At 42.4% G+C, this 14,418-nt stretch overlaps 1 protein-coding gene across 1 annotated transcript in view; it reads left to right on the top strand.

The window, feature by feature from the left end:
- Positions 1-3,424, top strand: part of CANX (calnexin) — a 52,264-nt gene extending 48,840 nt beyond the window's left edge. Inside the window, exon 15 of the mRNA XM_056517019.1 lies at positions 2,599-3,424. Within this exon, the coding sequence (XP_056372994.1) occupies positions 2,599-2,652 (54 nt within the window). The 3' untranslated portion in view covers positions 2,653-3,424. The remainder of the gene's footprint in view (positions 1-2,598) is intronic.
- The last annotated feature ends 10,994 nt before the right edge of the window (positions 3,425-14,418 follow it).

The raw sequence follows: 14,418 nt of genomic DNA, 5'->3' as shown, positions 1-14,418 counted from the left end.
CCGGCTGATCTCTCCCTTTTCAGGTATAGGGAGACATCAATCACTTAGGGTTGGTGGAGTAAGAGAAGGCCCCATGGACCACCCTTGAAAAGGGGTTTACTAGGATTAAACAAGCATAGTTTCTTTCTTCTAAAAACAGTGCCACACTTGTTCTCAGGTTGTATGTGGTATTACAACTCTGCTACATTCACTTCAGTGGAACTGAGCTGCAATGCCTCACACAAACTGAGGAATTAAAAAAAACAAGCGCTCCATAGTGCAATAATGATACCCGGTGTGAGAGAAAGTATAGATAACTGCTCACCCTGGGTGGTTGTATAGATTCATACACAATAATGATAAAGGCACAAAAGCTGGTAGGTCGTCTGCTGCCCTCCGGTGAATAATGGTAAGAGATTGGCTCACACACACCGACCAGGACACGATGGGAAGGATAAAAGTGGACTAGGGCTGCAGCTTACGATTATTTTAATAACATTATCGACAACTAATCGATTATCAATGAATCTGAAAAAAAACATCAAAATGCCAAAATAAGGGGTTCAGCTGATTCTACTTGAAGAATTATGTACAATGGCCATATTAAAAGTTTTCTAGCATGTGATGTGACCAAACAGCAATTTTTTACTTTTATTTATTTCTTTTAAGTTTACATCGGTTGTTATACAGGGTCATTATTAATGATCCTGTACAGAAACCAGCGTAAATTTGATACTGCTACATGGTAACTGTCTGAACTATTAAAATAAAATGATAATGATTCACTAACATTTAATTTTAATAGTTAAGACAATTAGCCATGCGGCAGTATTTACGATTTTTGTATAGGAATAGGAAAAGGTGGAGCTAATTTTTATTGGGGGGCGGTTTATTTACATTTAATTTGTTTTAACTTTATACTTTTTCTATAGCACTCCTATACACATGGGGGTATTTGCAGACTGCAGAGCATTGCACCCGACCCATGTCTGTAGTACAGACACTAGGATGCAATGCTCTGCACCCCCCATGTGTATAGCAGTATATATGTAGTGAAGAGCATTGCACCCTTGTGTCTGTACTACAGACACAAGGGTGGAATGCTCTGCACAAACCCCAACGGGTAAAGCGGTGTGCACTGCTTACAGATTTACACATAGGGGTATATGCAGAGCATTGCACCCTCATGTCTGTAGTACAGACACAAGGGTGCAATGCTCTGCACATACCCCCATGTGTATAGTAGTGTAAGTGTCTACTACATGCACACTGCTATCCACATGGTAGTATGTGCAGAGCATTGCATCCTAGTGTCTGTACTACAGACACAGGGGTGCAATGATCTGCACACACTGCTATACACATAGGGGGTGCAATGCTCTGCATATACCCCTGTGTCTGTAATACGGACACTAGGATGCAATGCTCTGCACATACTACCATGTGTATAGCAGTGTGCATGTAGTACACACCTACACTACTATACACATGGGGGTATGTGCAGAGCATTGCATACTAGTGTCTGTAGATGACACTAGGGCGCACTGCTCTGCAGATACCCCCCCCCCCCATGTGTGTGTCAATAAGCAATGCGGCAGTAACAGGGGCAGGGCGCATTAAACTGCAGGAAACTGTCCTATTGGCGGTAGTAGTATGGAGTCCTCCACGGCAGGCTGAGGCTCCATAAGTGTAGAGCATCCACAAGCGGCGGGGGAGGGGAGGAGTTCAGAGAAAAAGCCGCACACGTGATTGGTAAGCAGTGGGTAGCGGAGGGTGGGACAGGGACTAAACTAACTGAACAGAGGCTGTGGCGGTGCAGACTAGCGTCTGACCGCGCGCCCGCAGCAGTGTTATCACAGCAGGAACCCGGACAACGAATCGGACGATTATTCGATAACTGGATTCGTCGACAATGAATCACATTATCGAATTTTATTGATAATGTTGATTTATCGTTGCAGCCCTAAAGTGGACTTAAATAACCAAGATGCAACGTTTCACTGCGCAACGAAACTCATTGCATCTTGGTTATTAAAGTCCACTTTTATCCTCCACATCGTGTCCTGGTTGGTCAGCATCGTGTGAGCCGGTTATCTCTATTGAAGTCCATCCTTTCCAATTTCTCACACAAACTGAGAACAAGGATGGTGCTGTGTCTGGAGGAAAGCAGATTGTTCCAATGACAACATATGTATAAAATCAGAATGCTAACACGTTTCAAGCCACCTTGAATCTGGATCATAACATCTCAAAACAGTCTTATTCGTAAGAGTTCACACACAGCCAAAAAAATGTTTTCCTCTGCCCGAGTGACAATTCCCTAGTTTGTTGGTCCTGTTTTCTTATATCAACAAATAAGACAACTGTTCCTGGTGTACACACCTCTGAACAAGGATACTCTACAGATCTAGAGATACAGATCTACATGCTGAAGAGTCGCGTAAAACTACAATGTGGATCAACTAGGCCGGAGTGCGGCATATAACTTATAGTTTGGGACGAAATTTGTATCTAAACATTCTAGACAGTGGGGGCTATATGGGGTTCTGTTCTGTAAATGACAAAGCTTTTGGTCTGAAAACGTTGTTCACTACATGTATTATTTTTTGCTTTTTTCAGGAAGACGATATAATGAGAAGATCCCCCAGAAATCGAAAACCTAGGAGGGATTAAAAAATGTGGGAAACAGATTCATCAACGAACTTGAATTATATGGCAAATTTAATATAAAAAGCTTGCAGTTTCTACAGAGTTGCAACAAAAGACGACCACCCTGGTTCTCCGTATACTGAAGCCACAAGATGTGTGTCCCACACGTCCCAGCCGAGAACGCAGCGTGTCTACAACTGTGGCAAAAAAACAGTCCATGATTTCTGTGTTTAACCTTAGTTTACTTCTCTGTGGGGGATATGCAGTGTATGATAAACTAACTGTACTGTTTCTTTTGATTTTAAAGATCTTTTTTAAGAAGAACAATATAGTATTGCCAAACTCTTCCAAACGTCAGTGTAATGAAATGTATTAATCCTAGAGAAAGAAGTCATGGAAAACATTAGGAAATTGTTAGCCATTAAAAGCAGAGGTTCTTTCCCTAAGAGCTTGTTTGGTCTATCCACCAACCTTATAACTCACTCTCCTTTATTTGTCTTTCTTGTTTTTTTATTTTTTTTTACCTTTTTTGGTTTTTTGCCTCTTCCTGTCTTTGAATACTCCCTAACCATGCAGTCCATGCAGATTGGGTTCTAGAAGGCATGTTTCTACCCTAATTCCATGCATGCTGCCTCTGGGTTCTGTTAAGCCACCTGCACTGTCTGATAAAAGTTGGCCTTACGGACCATAACCCACGAACCCATGAAGTTGTCTTTAAACACGTTCAAGACCATGTCCCTTTTCTGTATGTGTGCGCGCATATGTAAATATAAATATATACATACAGTATATCATTTGCTTTGTGTGCTTTCTTAGTTCGACTACAGTTGTCCAGTGTTTAGTACCCCCAATCATTGTTTTCTTTTTATAGTGAATTTACTCTGTTCTCCTAAAGTCTAGGTTCACTTAAAAATGACTTCTACACCTAAAAATAAATACATTTAAAGTATACATTTCATTAGCTTTTCGGTTTCTTCTGATCAGTCTTTAGTTCAGTTTAGTGCTTGGCAGCCGTCTCTTTAGTGTGGACCGCCCCCTAGCAAACTTTTACAGCAAGTAAGGGGGGATCCAGACTACACAGTCTTAGCCTACGTTCACACAGTGTTAAACTATACATATTTTTTACAAAAATACAGCCATAGAAATGTTAAAATTATGGAAATATTTTTGCAAAATGTGTTGTATAAAAGTCTATGGAAAATAATCCATCAGTGCACACATTGGCCCTCATTATTGCAAACCTGACATGTTTTGTCGGGTTGTGTGCCAGATTCTGGCACATTAAGCCAGAAATTCTGTCTGCGACAGAATTTGCGCCAGAATATTGTAAAAAAAAAGACTAACTCCATTTTACTAAGAAAACCCGAAAAAGGAGCGTGTGCGTCAGGTAAAGGGGGCGGGGTCACTAAAAAGGGGCGTGTTCACGAATTTCACAAAAAACCAACATATTTCCACAGAAAATGTGGGGGAACCTACAAATCAGAGCATGTGTAGAAAAAATGTATGGAAACCTTAATTAATACCGTGTAAAATAAATTGTAGGGAATTAAAACCCACAAAGAAACCTACACAACACTCTTAGTAAATCAGGGCCATTGAATATATGGTGCGTGTATATACGTATATGAAAAGGAATATGCAAAGCAGCTCATCAAACCACCTTCACAGGTAGCCTTCTCTAAACATCAGCTTTAGCTTCATTATTATGGAGTCTAAGGAGAGTACTTACCCCCCCCCCCCATTCCTATTGACCATTAAAAATAATGAATACATTGATTATTTGTGGCCATAATTAAGATATAACGACCAAAGTATCTAAATCCAACCGTAAAGCTGCCGTTAAAAAACCTGCAGTAATTGCTTGTTTAGAAAAAGACTATATATAAAAAATATATATATTATTATTTTTTTTTTTTTTTACGGCTACTGGTATGGCCTAAAATATACTGTGTGAACATGGCCTTATGCAGTTAGTGGGCGGTCCAGACTACACGGCTTCATTGCTATGCAGTCAGTATCTATTATTTATTTAAATTCTTTTTTCAACTTTGATGCAGAATTTTTCTCCTGGTCTAACAAACCAAAACTAATGTTGGTATAGCGTAAATTTCTTTATTTGTAGGTTAATTTCTTATTTATGTAAAGTAACTTTTTTATTTTGAAGTGAACCTTCACTTTATTCCTCTGTTTTACTTGTTACTTGACTTTATTTAAAGAGAAATGGGCCCAGATATAGTTAAAGCAACACAGTCTTGCTTCCAGTGTTAGACCGGTATTACTGTTGGTCGGTTACCCACCAGTGACCTACACAAGGTGGGGGTAGCCATCATTTGGGATGAGCCATTATTCATCCAACTAGAAATCAATATAGTGTACATTTTACTGAATGTTGGTTCAGCCCACAGTCTACTTCCACTGACATGACTACACTGTAATGCTTCAGTTTTGAGGTTCTAGCCTAAATATCTGCATTCATCATCAAACTGTTTTCTTCTCCCACTCTCCTGCCATGTGTGAACATGTGGTACTGTATAAGTTACATTACATTGTTTGCACCCCCTTCCCAACCCCATGACTATATATATTTTTTTTTTCTAAAACACTAGTGGTTTAGTTGTTCAGAACTGGTATTTCATCATGTCTTGTGATATTGACATTGGCCATGTGTATTTCACCCAACTTCAATGGTGGTGCATCAGAAGGGAAATACCCGTGACCTTGCTGTAACTTAGCAGATATTTAGGATAGACATTGCTTGCAGTCAGACTTGCGTAACCATGTGAAGTTTTGCGTTTTGTTTTGTGTTTGGTTATGTTATTTTGTTTCATTTGCTCTTGTTGCAGTTGCATCATAAATTATATTGTTGATGTAGGGATTCAAAGACTGAACACAAAATAAAGCTTTTATAAAAAAAAAAAGTAATACCTTTTATGGTTTTATTACAGTTTTCCTCCTGGTAACTAATATACATAAAAATTGGGATGAGCTATTCAGCCCATGTACACAATCTTAGGATGCACACTAGGTCCCTGTTAAAGCGATACGGTCATTAAAAATAACTTGACATGTTGCCCAGACATGTCAAAAGTGGAGGTCGCATTAGATCTCTCTCTTGAGAACCACTGCAATCATGAGGTCTTTGTTCACACTACGGAATATCCACACAGAAAATCTCTGGCACTAGGACCGCACGGGAATGCACAGTCTCATAGATGGCTATGCGTTCCGAGTGCGGAGTCTGCAGAAATAATGGATGGGTTCATTCTTTCTGTGCACACGAAAAGTAGATTTTTTTTTAACACTTACCGTAAAATCTCTTTCTCGAAGGATCCATTGGGGGACACAGACCGTGGGTGTATGCTGCTGTCTCTAGGAGGTGCGACACTATGGCAACAAGAAAGTCGGCTCCTCCCAGCAGGATATACCCGCCTCCAGGCCCTGAGCTAATCAGTTTTAGTACCAGAGCAATAGGAGAGGACAGACAGGTCAAGGAAAAAACACGAACTGTCCGAGAACCAGAAGAAAAGATATAACTGAACACACCCTCGGACAGGGAACCAAAGAGAAACCCAAAAGCAGGAGCTGTGTCCCCCCAATGGATCCTTCGAGAAAGAGATTTTATGGTAAGTGTTACCATTAGGGGGACACAGACCGTGGACGTACCAAAGCCGTCCCTTGGGTGGGCAGATAATCAGTCAGGAAGACGGCTGTTCCACTGCCGCCTGCAGCAGTTTATGGCCCAGACTAGCATCAGCCGATGCGAAGGTATGAACCCGGTAGAACCTCGAAAGTTTGCAAAGACGACCCAGTAGCCGCCTTGCAAATCTTTGAGGACGAGGCTTTGTTCTGGAGAGCCCAGGATGCCCCAACAGAAACGGGTAGAATGAGCCACAACCCTGAAGGGAGGAATCTTCCCCCTACAGCGATAGGCTTCCGAAAGGGCAGACCGGATACACCGAGAAGTGGTGGCCTTGGAAGCAGGTTTTCCCTTACGACGACCTTCCGTAAGGACGAAAAAGGAATCGCACTGACGAAACGAAGAGGAGATAAGAGAGGTAATACCTAACAGCCCGAACCACATCCAGTTTGTGGAGTAAATGCTCCTTAGGATGAGAAGGAGCGGGAAAAAAGGACTGAAGAACATTATCCTCATTGAACGAAAGGCCGAAACAACCTTAGACAAAAAGGAAGGATCTGGTTGGAAGACAACCTTGTCCTGGTGAATCACCAGAAACGGAGAACGGCAGAAGAGAGCTGCCAATTCAGACACCCTCCGAATGGAGGTGATAGCAACAAGAAACGCCATTTTCCAAGAAAAGAGGCGCAGGGACACCTTCCCTAAGGTAGTCAAAAGGTTCACCTTGGAGGACACCCAGAACCAGATTCAAGTCCCAAGGGGGAGAAGGTGAACAATGAGGAGGGGCAGCATGCGCCACTCCTTGAAGGAAGGTCTGGACATGAGAATTAGAAGTCAGAGGACGCTGGAAAAGAATAGAAAAGGCAGAAACCTGACCCTTAAGGGAGCTGAAAGATGATCCCAGTCCCAATACCGACTGCAAGAAGACGGGGGACAGAAAAGGTAACAGGAGACAAGACCTGAGCTTCACACCAACGAAAATAAGACCGCCAGGTACGATGGTAACTTTTCGCTGAGGAGGGCTTGCGAGCCCTGAACATGGTGTGAATGACTTGGGAAGAGAAACCACGGGTTCTCAAAACCGTGGTCTCAACCGCCACGCCATCAAATGCAGTGACTGTAAATTGGGGTGGCAAAGAGGACCCTGTGAGAGCAGGTCCGAAAGAAGTGGAAGGCGCAGTGGAGTGTCGTCCAGGAGCCTGACCACGTTGGTGTACCACGACCTACGGGGCCAAACTGGAGCTACCAGTATGGCAGGAACGTCCTCCACTTTGAGCTTCCTCAGAACCCTGGGAAGGAGCAGAAGGGGAGGGAACAGATAGGGCAGAGCAAACCCCGCCCAAGGAATCACTAGGGCGTCCACGGCTAGAGCCAGGGGGTCCCGGAACTTTGACACAAATGGAAGGATCTTCCGATTGTGCCGACGCGAAGAGGTCGCAGATCTGCGCGAAGACCTCTGGATGCAGGGACCACTCTCCGAGGTTGGCTGAGGACCGGCTAAGGAAATCCGCTTCCCAGAAGAGCACACCTGGAATGTGAATCGCCAAATGGCCGGAACCTTGTTTTCCACCCAGATGCAAAACCTTTGTCACCTCGGCCATGGCTGCCGAGCAGCGAGTGCCGCCTTGCCGATTTATGTACGCTACGGCCGTGGCGTTGTCCGACTGGACGCGGACAGGGCAGGACTGAAGCAGGGACTCCCAACAAAGAAGAATCGCCCTCAGTTCCAAGATGCTTTTTTGTGAATTTTATTTTTCATTTTCACATCCATCTTAAGTGGAAATTTGTCAAACACTTGTGGGGTGTAAAGGCTCACTGTACCCCTTGTTACATTCCTTGAGGGGTGTAGTTTCCAAAATAGTGTGCCATGTGGGGAGTTTTTTGCTGTTATGACACCATAGGGGCTTTCTAAATATGACATGCCCCCCAAAAACCATTTCAGCAAAATTCACTCTCCAAAATCCCATTGTCGCTCCGTCCCTTCTGAGCCCTCTAATGCACCCACAGAGAGGTATTTCTTCACAAAAGAGAAATTGGGTTACAAATTTTGGGGGGCTTTTTCTTCTTTTACCCCCTTATAAAAATTGAAAAACTTGGTCTACAGGAACATGCGAGTGTAAAAATGAAGATTTAGAATTTTCTCCTACACATTGCTGCTATTCCTGTGAAACAACTAAAGGGTTAAACTTTCTGAATGTTATTTTGAATACTTAAAGGGGTCATTTATGGGGTATTTTTAATATGATGGGCCCTCAAATCCACTTAAACTGAACTGCTCCCTGAAAAATTCTTGTTTCGAAAATTTTGTGAAAAATTTTAAAATTGCTGCTGAACTTTGAAGCCCTCTGATGTCTTCTAAAAGTAAAAACATGTCAACTTTATGATGCAAACATAAAGTAGACATATTGTATATGTGAATCAATATATAATTTGGCATGTCTATTTTCCTTACAAGCTGAGAGCTTCAAAGTTAGAAAAATGCAAAATTGTAAAATTTCATGAAATTTGGAAATTTTTCACCAAGAAATGATCGATGAAAATTTACCACTATGTTAACTTGTTGGGGACGGAGGGCGTACCTGTATGCCCTTCGTCCACTCCCTTTCGATAATGCGGGAACACGCTGTGGCCCCGCATCATAGCGGGTCGGGCCTGGCCTCTAACAATGGCCGGGACCTGTGGCTAATAACGCGCGGCACTGATAGCGGTACCGTGCGCTATTAACCCTTTAGACGCGGCGTTCAAAGTTGAACGCCACATCTGAAGTTAAAGTAAACCAATGCAGGTTAACTCAGGGGGCTGTTTGGGATCACCACGGTGAAATCGTGGCATCACGAACAGCTGTAGGACAGCAGGAGGGTCCCTTACCTTCCTCCTCGCTGTCCGATCGCCGAATGACTGGTCAGTGCCTGAGATCCAGGCATGAACAGTCAAGCGGCAGAATCATCGATCAATGGTTCCCAGTGAGAAACCATTTGATCAATGTAAAAGATCAGTGTGTGCAGTGTTATAGCCCCCTATGGGAGCTAAAACATTGCAAAAAAAAAAAGTGAAAAATAAAAGTTAATAAAGATCAATTAACCTCTTCCCCAATAAAAGTTTGGATCACCCCCCCCCCTTTCCCATTTAAAAAAAAAACTGTAAATAAAAATGTGATATCAAGGAAATGTCCGAATTATAAAAATATATTGTTAATTAAACCACACGGTCAATGGGGTACACGCAAAAAAATTCCAAAGTCCAAAATAGAGTATTTTTGGTCACTTTTTATATGATGAAAAAATTTATAAAAGTGATCAATAAGTCCGATCAATACAAAAATGGTACCCCCAAGGGGTTAAATTGTACCCCCAAGGGGCTAAAGTAGAATATGTCACACAAAAACAATCTCTGAATCAGAATGATTAGGAAAAGCATCCTAGAGTTATTAATGCTTAAAGTGGCAGAGGTCAGATGTGCAAAAAATGCTCTGGTCCTTAAAGGGGTACTCCGCTGGAAAACATTTTTCTCTAAATCAACTGGTGCCAGAAAGTTAAACAGATTTGCAAATTACTTCTATTTAAAAATCTTGATCCTTCCTCTATCAGCTGCTATTTGCTCCACAGGAAGTTCTTTTCTTTTTGGATTTCTTTTGTCTGACCACAGTGCTGTCCAGAGCAGGAGAGGTTTTCTATGGTAATTTGTTCCTACTCTGAACAGTTCATAAAATGGACAGAGATGTCAACAGAGAGCACTGTGGTCAGACAGAAAAGAAATCCAAAAGGAAAAGAACTTCCTCTGGAGCAAATAGCAGCTGATAAGTACTGGAAGGATTAAGATTTTTAAATAGAAGTAATTTACAAATCTGTTTAACTTTCTGGCACCAGTTGATTAAAAAAAAAAATGTTTTCCAGCGGAGTACCCCTTTAAGGTCATAATGGGCTGTGTCCTTAAGGGGTTAACAGAAGTCTAAATTTGATATCTAATAGGGAAAACTTCCCCTTTATTAGCCAGTCAATTACTCTATAGAACTACTCACACATCTGTCATTCTATATTGTATTTTGGACAACTAATATGCATCTTCCCCATATTAGAGGGTATCCAGTAATAGAAAAGCAGCAATTTTTTCCCAAAAATATATCTCCACTAGAGTTGAGCGAATTTACAGTAAATTCGATTCGTCACGAACTTCTCGGCTCGGCAGTTGATGACTTATCCTGCATAAATTAGTTCAGCAAATTAGTTCAGGTGCTATGGTGGGCTGGAAAAGGTGGATACATTCCTAGGAAAGAGTCTCCTAGGACTGTATCCACCTTTTCCAGCCCACCGGAGCACCGGAAAGCTGAACTAATTTATGCAGTAAAAGTCATCAACTGCCGAGCCAAGAAGTTCGTGACGAATCGAATTTACTGTAAGTTCGCTCATCTCTAATCTCCACATCTGTCCTCAGGTTGCGTGTGGTATTACAACTGGCTCCATTTACTTCAATGAAACTGAGCTGTAATACCACACATATCCTGAGGAGCGGTGTGGGGCTGTTTTTCATGGTCCTGCAAAACCAATTTTCAGCATTTGAAGGAATTTAACATCATGAAAAGTCGATCTATCCCGGTGTAATGCTGTCGTTCTGTCAGCTGATGACACTAAAGGTGTTCTAGCAATGCCAGATTGTATATTTTATGAGCAATTTCTTCTGATTATATCAGTTAATAAGAATGACCTTCAGTGCATAATGTGGTTTATCTACTCTGCCCGATCTGTCCTGGCAGATAGTTTAGCAGCTCACACCTTTATCAAATTATTCATACATTTCCAGGAGGAATAACTGGAAAAACACAAGGCTAAAAGGGAACCGGTCACCATGAAAATGCTATCTAATATATCAGTATCATGTTAAATGACTGGAAGAGATAAGTAGACCCATATACAGAGGACATAATTATTGGTATTCTGATAAAGATGGAAAAACCCACAATGCTCCCTGAAATAACTTAAAAGTAATAATGAATACAATTTACTCAAAACTAACTGATAAATCAGACAGTGCTTGTGAATTGTGGTCATAAAAAAAAAATAAATAAATAAATAAAAAAGAATGAAACTGTCCAGGACAAAAATGATGGTCCCTAAACTTAATGGGGGAGATTTATCAAAACCTGTCCACAGGAAAGTTGCTGAGTTGCCCATAGCAACCAATCAGATCGCTTCTTTCAGTTTGAAGAGGCCTCTGAGAAATGAATGAAGCGATCTGATTGGTTGCTATGGGCAACTCAGCAACTTTCCTCTGGACAGGTTTTGATAAATATCCCCCAATATTTTGTTGCACAACCTTATGGGGCAGTTACTGCAATCTATCGTTTTCCGTAACTCTAAATGAGACTTCTGCCCTTGTCTCCAGATATCTTGCTCCACTCCTCATAAGATCCTGCTCCAGCTGTCTCAGGTGTAAAGGTGTCTTCTCCAGACTGCAGGTATCTTGCTCCACTCATAAGATCCTGCTCCAGCTGTCTCCGGTGTAAAGGTGTCTTCTCCAGCCTGCAGGTATCTTGCTCCACTCCTCATAAGATCCTGCTCCAGCTGTCTCAGGTGTAAAGGTGTCTTCTCCAGCCTGCAGGTATCTTGCTCCACTCCTCATAAGATCCTGCTCCAGCTGTCTCAGGTTAAAAGGTGTCTTCTCCAGACTGCAGGTATCTTGGCCCACTCCTCATAAGATCCTGCTCCAGCTGTCTCACGTGTAAAGGTGTCTTCTCCAGACTGCAGGTATCTTTCTCCAGCTGTCTCAGGTGTAAAGGTGTCTTCTCCAGACTGCAGGTATCTTGGCCCACTCCTCAAAAGATCCTGCTCCAGGTGTCTCAGGTGTGAAGATGTCTTCTCCAGGCTGCAGGTATCTTGCTCCACTCCTCATAAGATCCTGCTTCAGCTATTTGAGGTGTGAAGGTGTCTCCAGACTGCAGGTTTCAGCCCCTTCCACAAATTTTATAGGATTCAGATCGGGGCTTATAAAAGACGTGTGAACGGACTCTATTGGAGGACCCATTACCTGCAACTGAGACAAGTGCCCTACTGGGCAGCACATTTCTCTCCATAACACCTTGATAGTCTTTAGATTTCATTGTACCATGTACAGATTCTACCCCTTTTTTTGTGTGTGTGTTCTGGTAATGCGTAGTTGCACCAAATGTATTAAATGGTCGCAGAATGTTTGATAAATTTTGTGGAGGTACACATTTTCAGAAATTTCACTCTTCACATACACCAAAAAGCTGAGCTAAGTCTGGACTTGTGTAGTTTTGGGACTTTTTTAAGTTGCAGTTGATAAATTCATTACCACTGCATGAGACTAACCTTAAAAGTCTGAGGTGCAGCACTGCACCAAATGTAAGACACATCTACACACAAAAACAGCTCTGAAGACAATGATATATGCCACCCAAATGGTTTGTCACATCACATCCCAGAAGCAATGGAATAAAAAGTGATCAAAAAGTCCAATGTACTCTGGGTGAAAAAAAAGAAAAGTTATAGGGGTCAGAACATGTACATATTTTGATTTTTTTTTAGTTTTTTCCTAGTAAAACAATAAAAATTATCCAAATTTGGTATAGTTTGATTCGCACTGAACTATACAACAAGTGTAGCATGTTAGTTTTACAGTGCAATGAAAAATTACTGCCCCACAAAATTGAGAAATTTCAATTTTGCCCTACAAAATGTTTTTTTCTGGCTTCCTAATAGATTATAAAGTAAAATAATGGGTGCTAGTAAAAAGTACATCTTGTAAAAAATAAGCCCTCCTCTTTTTTCAGTAGAGAAATAAAATCGTTATGAGTCTTAAAATGTGAGTACAAAGAAAACTTAATTAAAAAAATCTAAATTCAACTCCTGTTTTAGGTGCAGCTCGGATGTGGGGGGCTCTTTTATACACATGTGGAGCTGTCCTTGTGTGGAACCCTTCTGGAGAGAGGTGATGCCGTTCTTAAAGGGGTATTCTGCCCCTAGACATCTTATCCCCTATCCAAAGGATAGGGGATAAGATGTCAGATCGCCGCGGTCCCGCTGCTGGGGACCCCCGGGATCCCCGCTGCGGCACCCTGCTCTCATTACAGCCCAGAGCGAGTTCGCTCTGCATGTAATGATGGGCGGTACAGGGGCCGGAGCATCGTTACGTCACGGCTCCGCCCCTCGTGATGTCATGGCCCGCCCCTTTCAATGCAAGTCTATGGGAGGGGGCGTGGCGGTCGTCACGCCCCCTCCCATAGACTTGCATTAAGGGGACGGGCCGTGATGTCACGAGGGGCGGCGCCATGACGTCACGCTGCTCCGTCCCCCGTATCGCCCGTCATTACGCACAGAGCGAACTCGCTCTGTGCTGTAATGATAGCGCGGTGCCGCAGCGGGGATCCCGGGGGTCCCCAGCAGCGGGACCGCGGCGATCTGACATCTTATCCCCTATCCTTTGGATAGGGGATAAGATGTCTAGGGGCGGAGTACCCCTTTAACGGATCATTTTGAGTTTCCCTTTGTGTTTTCCCCTGTTGTATGTCTGATAGGTGTTATCAATGATCTAGCTTCAGGCTCCCATAGGCGCCTGCTCATAAGGTTTCTCCTGTTCTGTGCCCGTAAGGTCCTGATCATGGCATGGAAGGATACCTCTCCTCCCCATATAGCACGTTGGTTCAATCTGGTTAACAGATATGTACTATTGTATAGGACTCTGTATAGCAGTTGTAAATGCCCTAAAAAAATTTGACAAATTATGGATGCTTTGGTTACCGATAGGTGAATCGGTGGTTCCTCCGAAGCGTTTGGGTTCTCCTCGGTAGGGTGCTATTTCTCGTTAATTAGGTGAGGTGAGTGGTTACTCCGGGTGTATGTGTGTGTGTGTGTCTGATTGTTGTGTGTCTATCGACTGTCCCGTTGGTGTTCGGGCGCAGATCAACTTAATCTACCGGTTGAAGTTATTTTAGTATCCTGTCTCTCATATCCTTATTGGGGGGACTGGGGAGCTCTGTGCTCGAGCTGTTTGTTCACTGTGTATGTGTTTGCTTTTCATTAAAAGTTATAAATAAATACTTTAAAAAAAAAAATCTAAATTCAGGGGGTCAAGAATGATTTAAAAATGACCTAGAAAAATGATATAGAACAGACCTGATTATCTCTACTGATAAAAAA

Source organism: Hyla sarda, chromosome 4 (assembly GCF_029499605.1).
Source record: "Hyla sarda isolate aHylSar1 chromosome 4, aHylSar1.hap1, whole genome shotgun sequence".
Taxonomy (NCBI): Eukaryota; Metazoa; Chordata; class Amphibia; order Anura; family Hylidae; genus Hyla; species Hyla sarda.
This window is presented reverse-complemented; position numbering and strand designations above follow the sequence as displayed.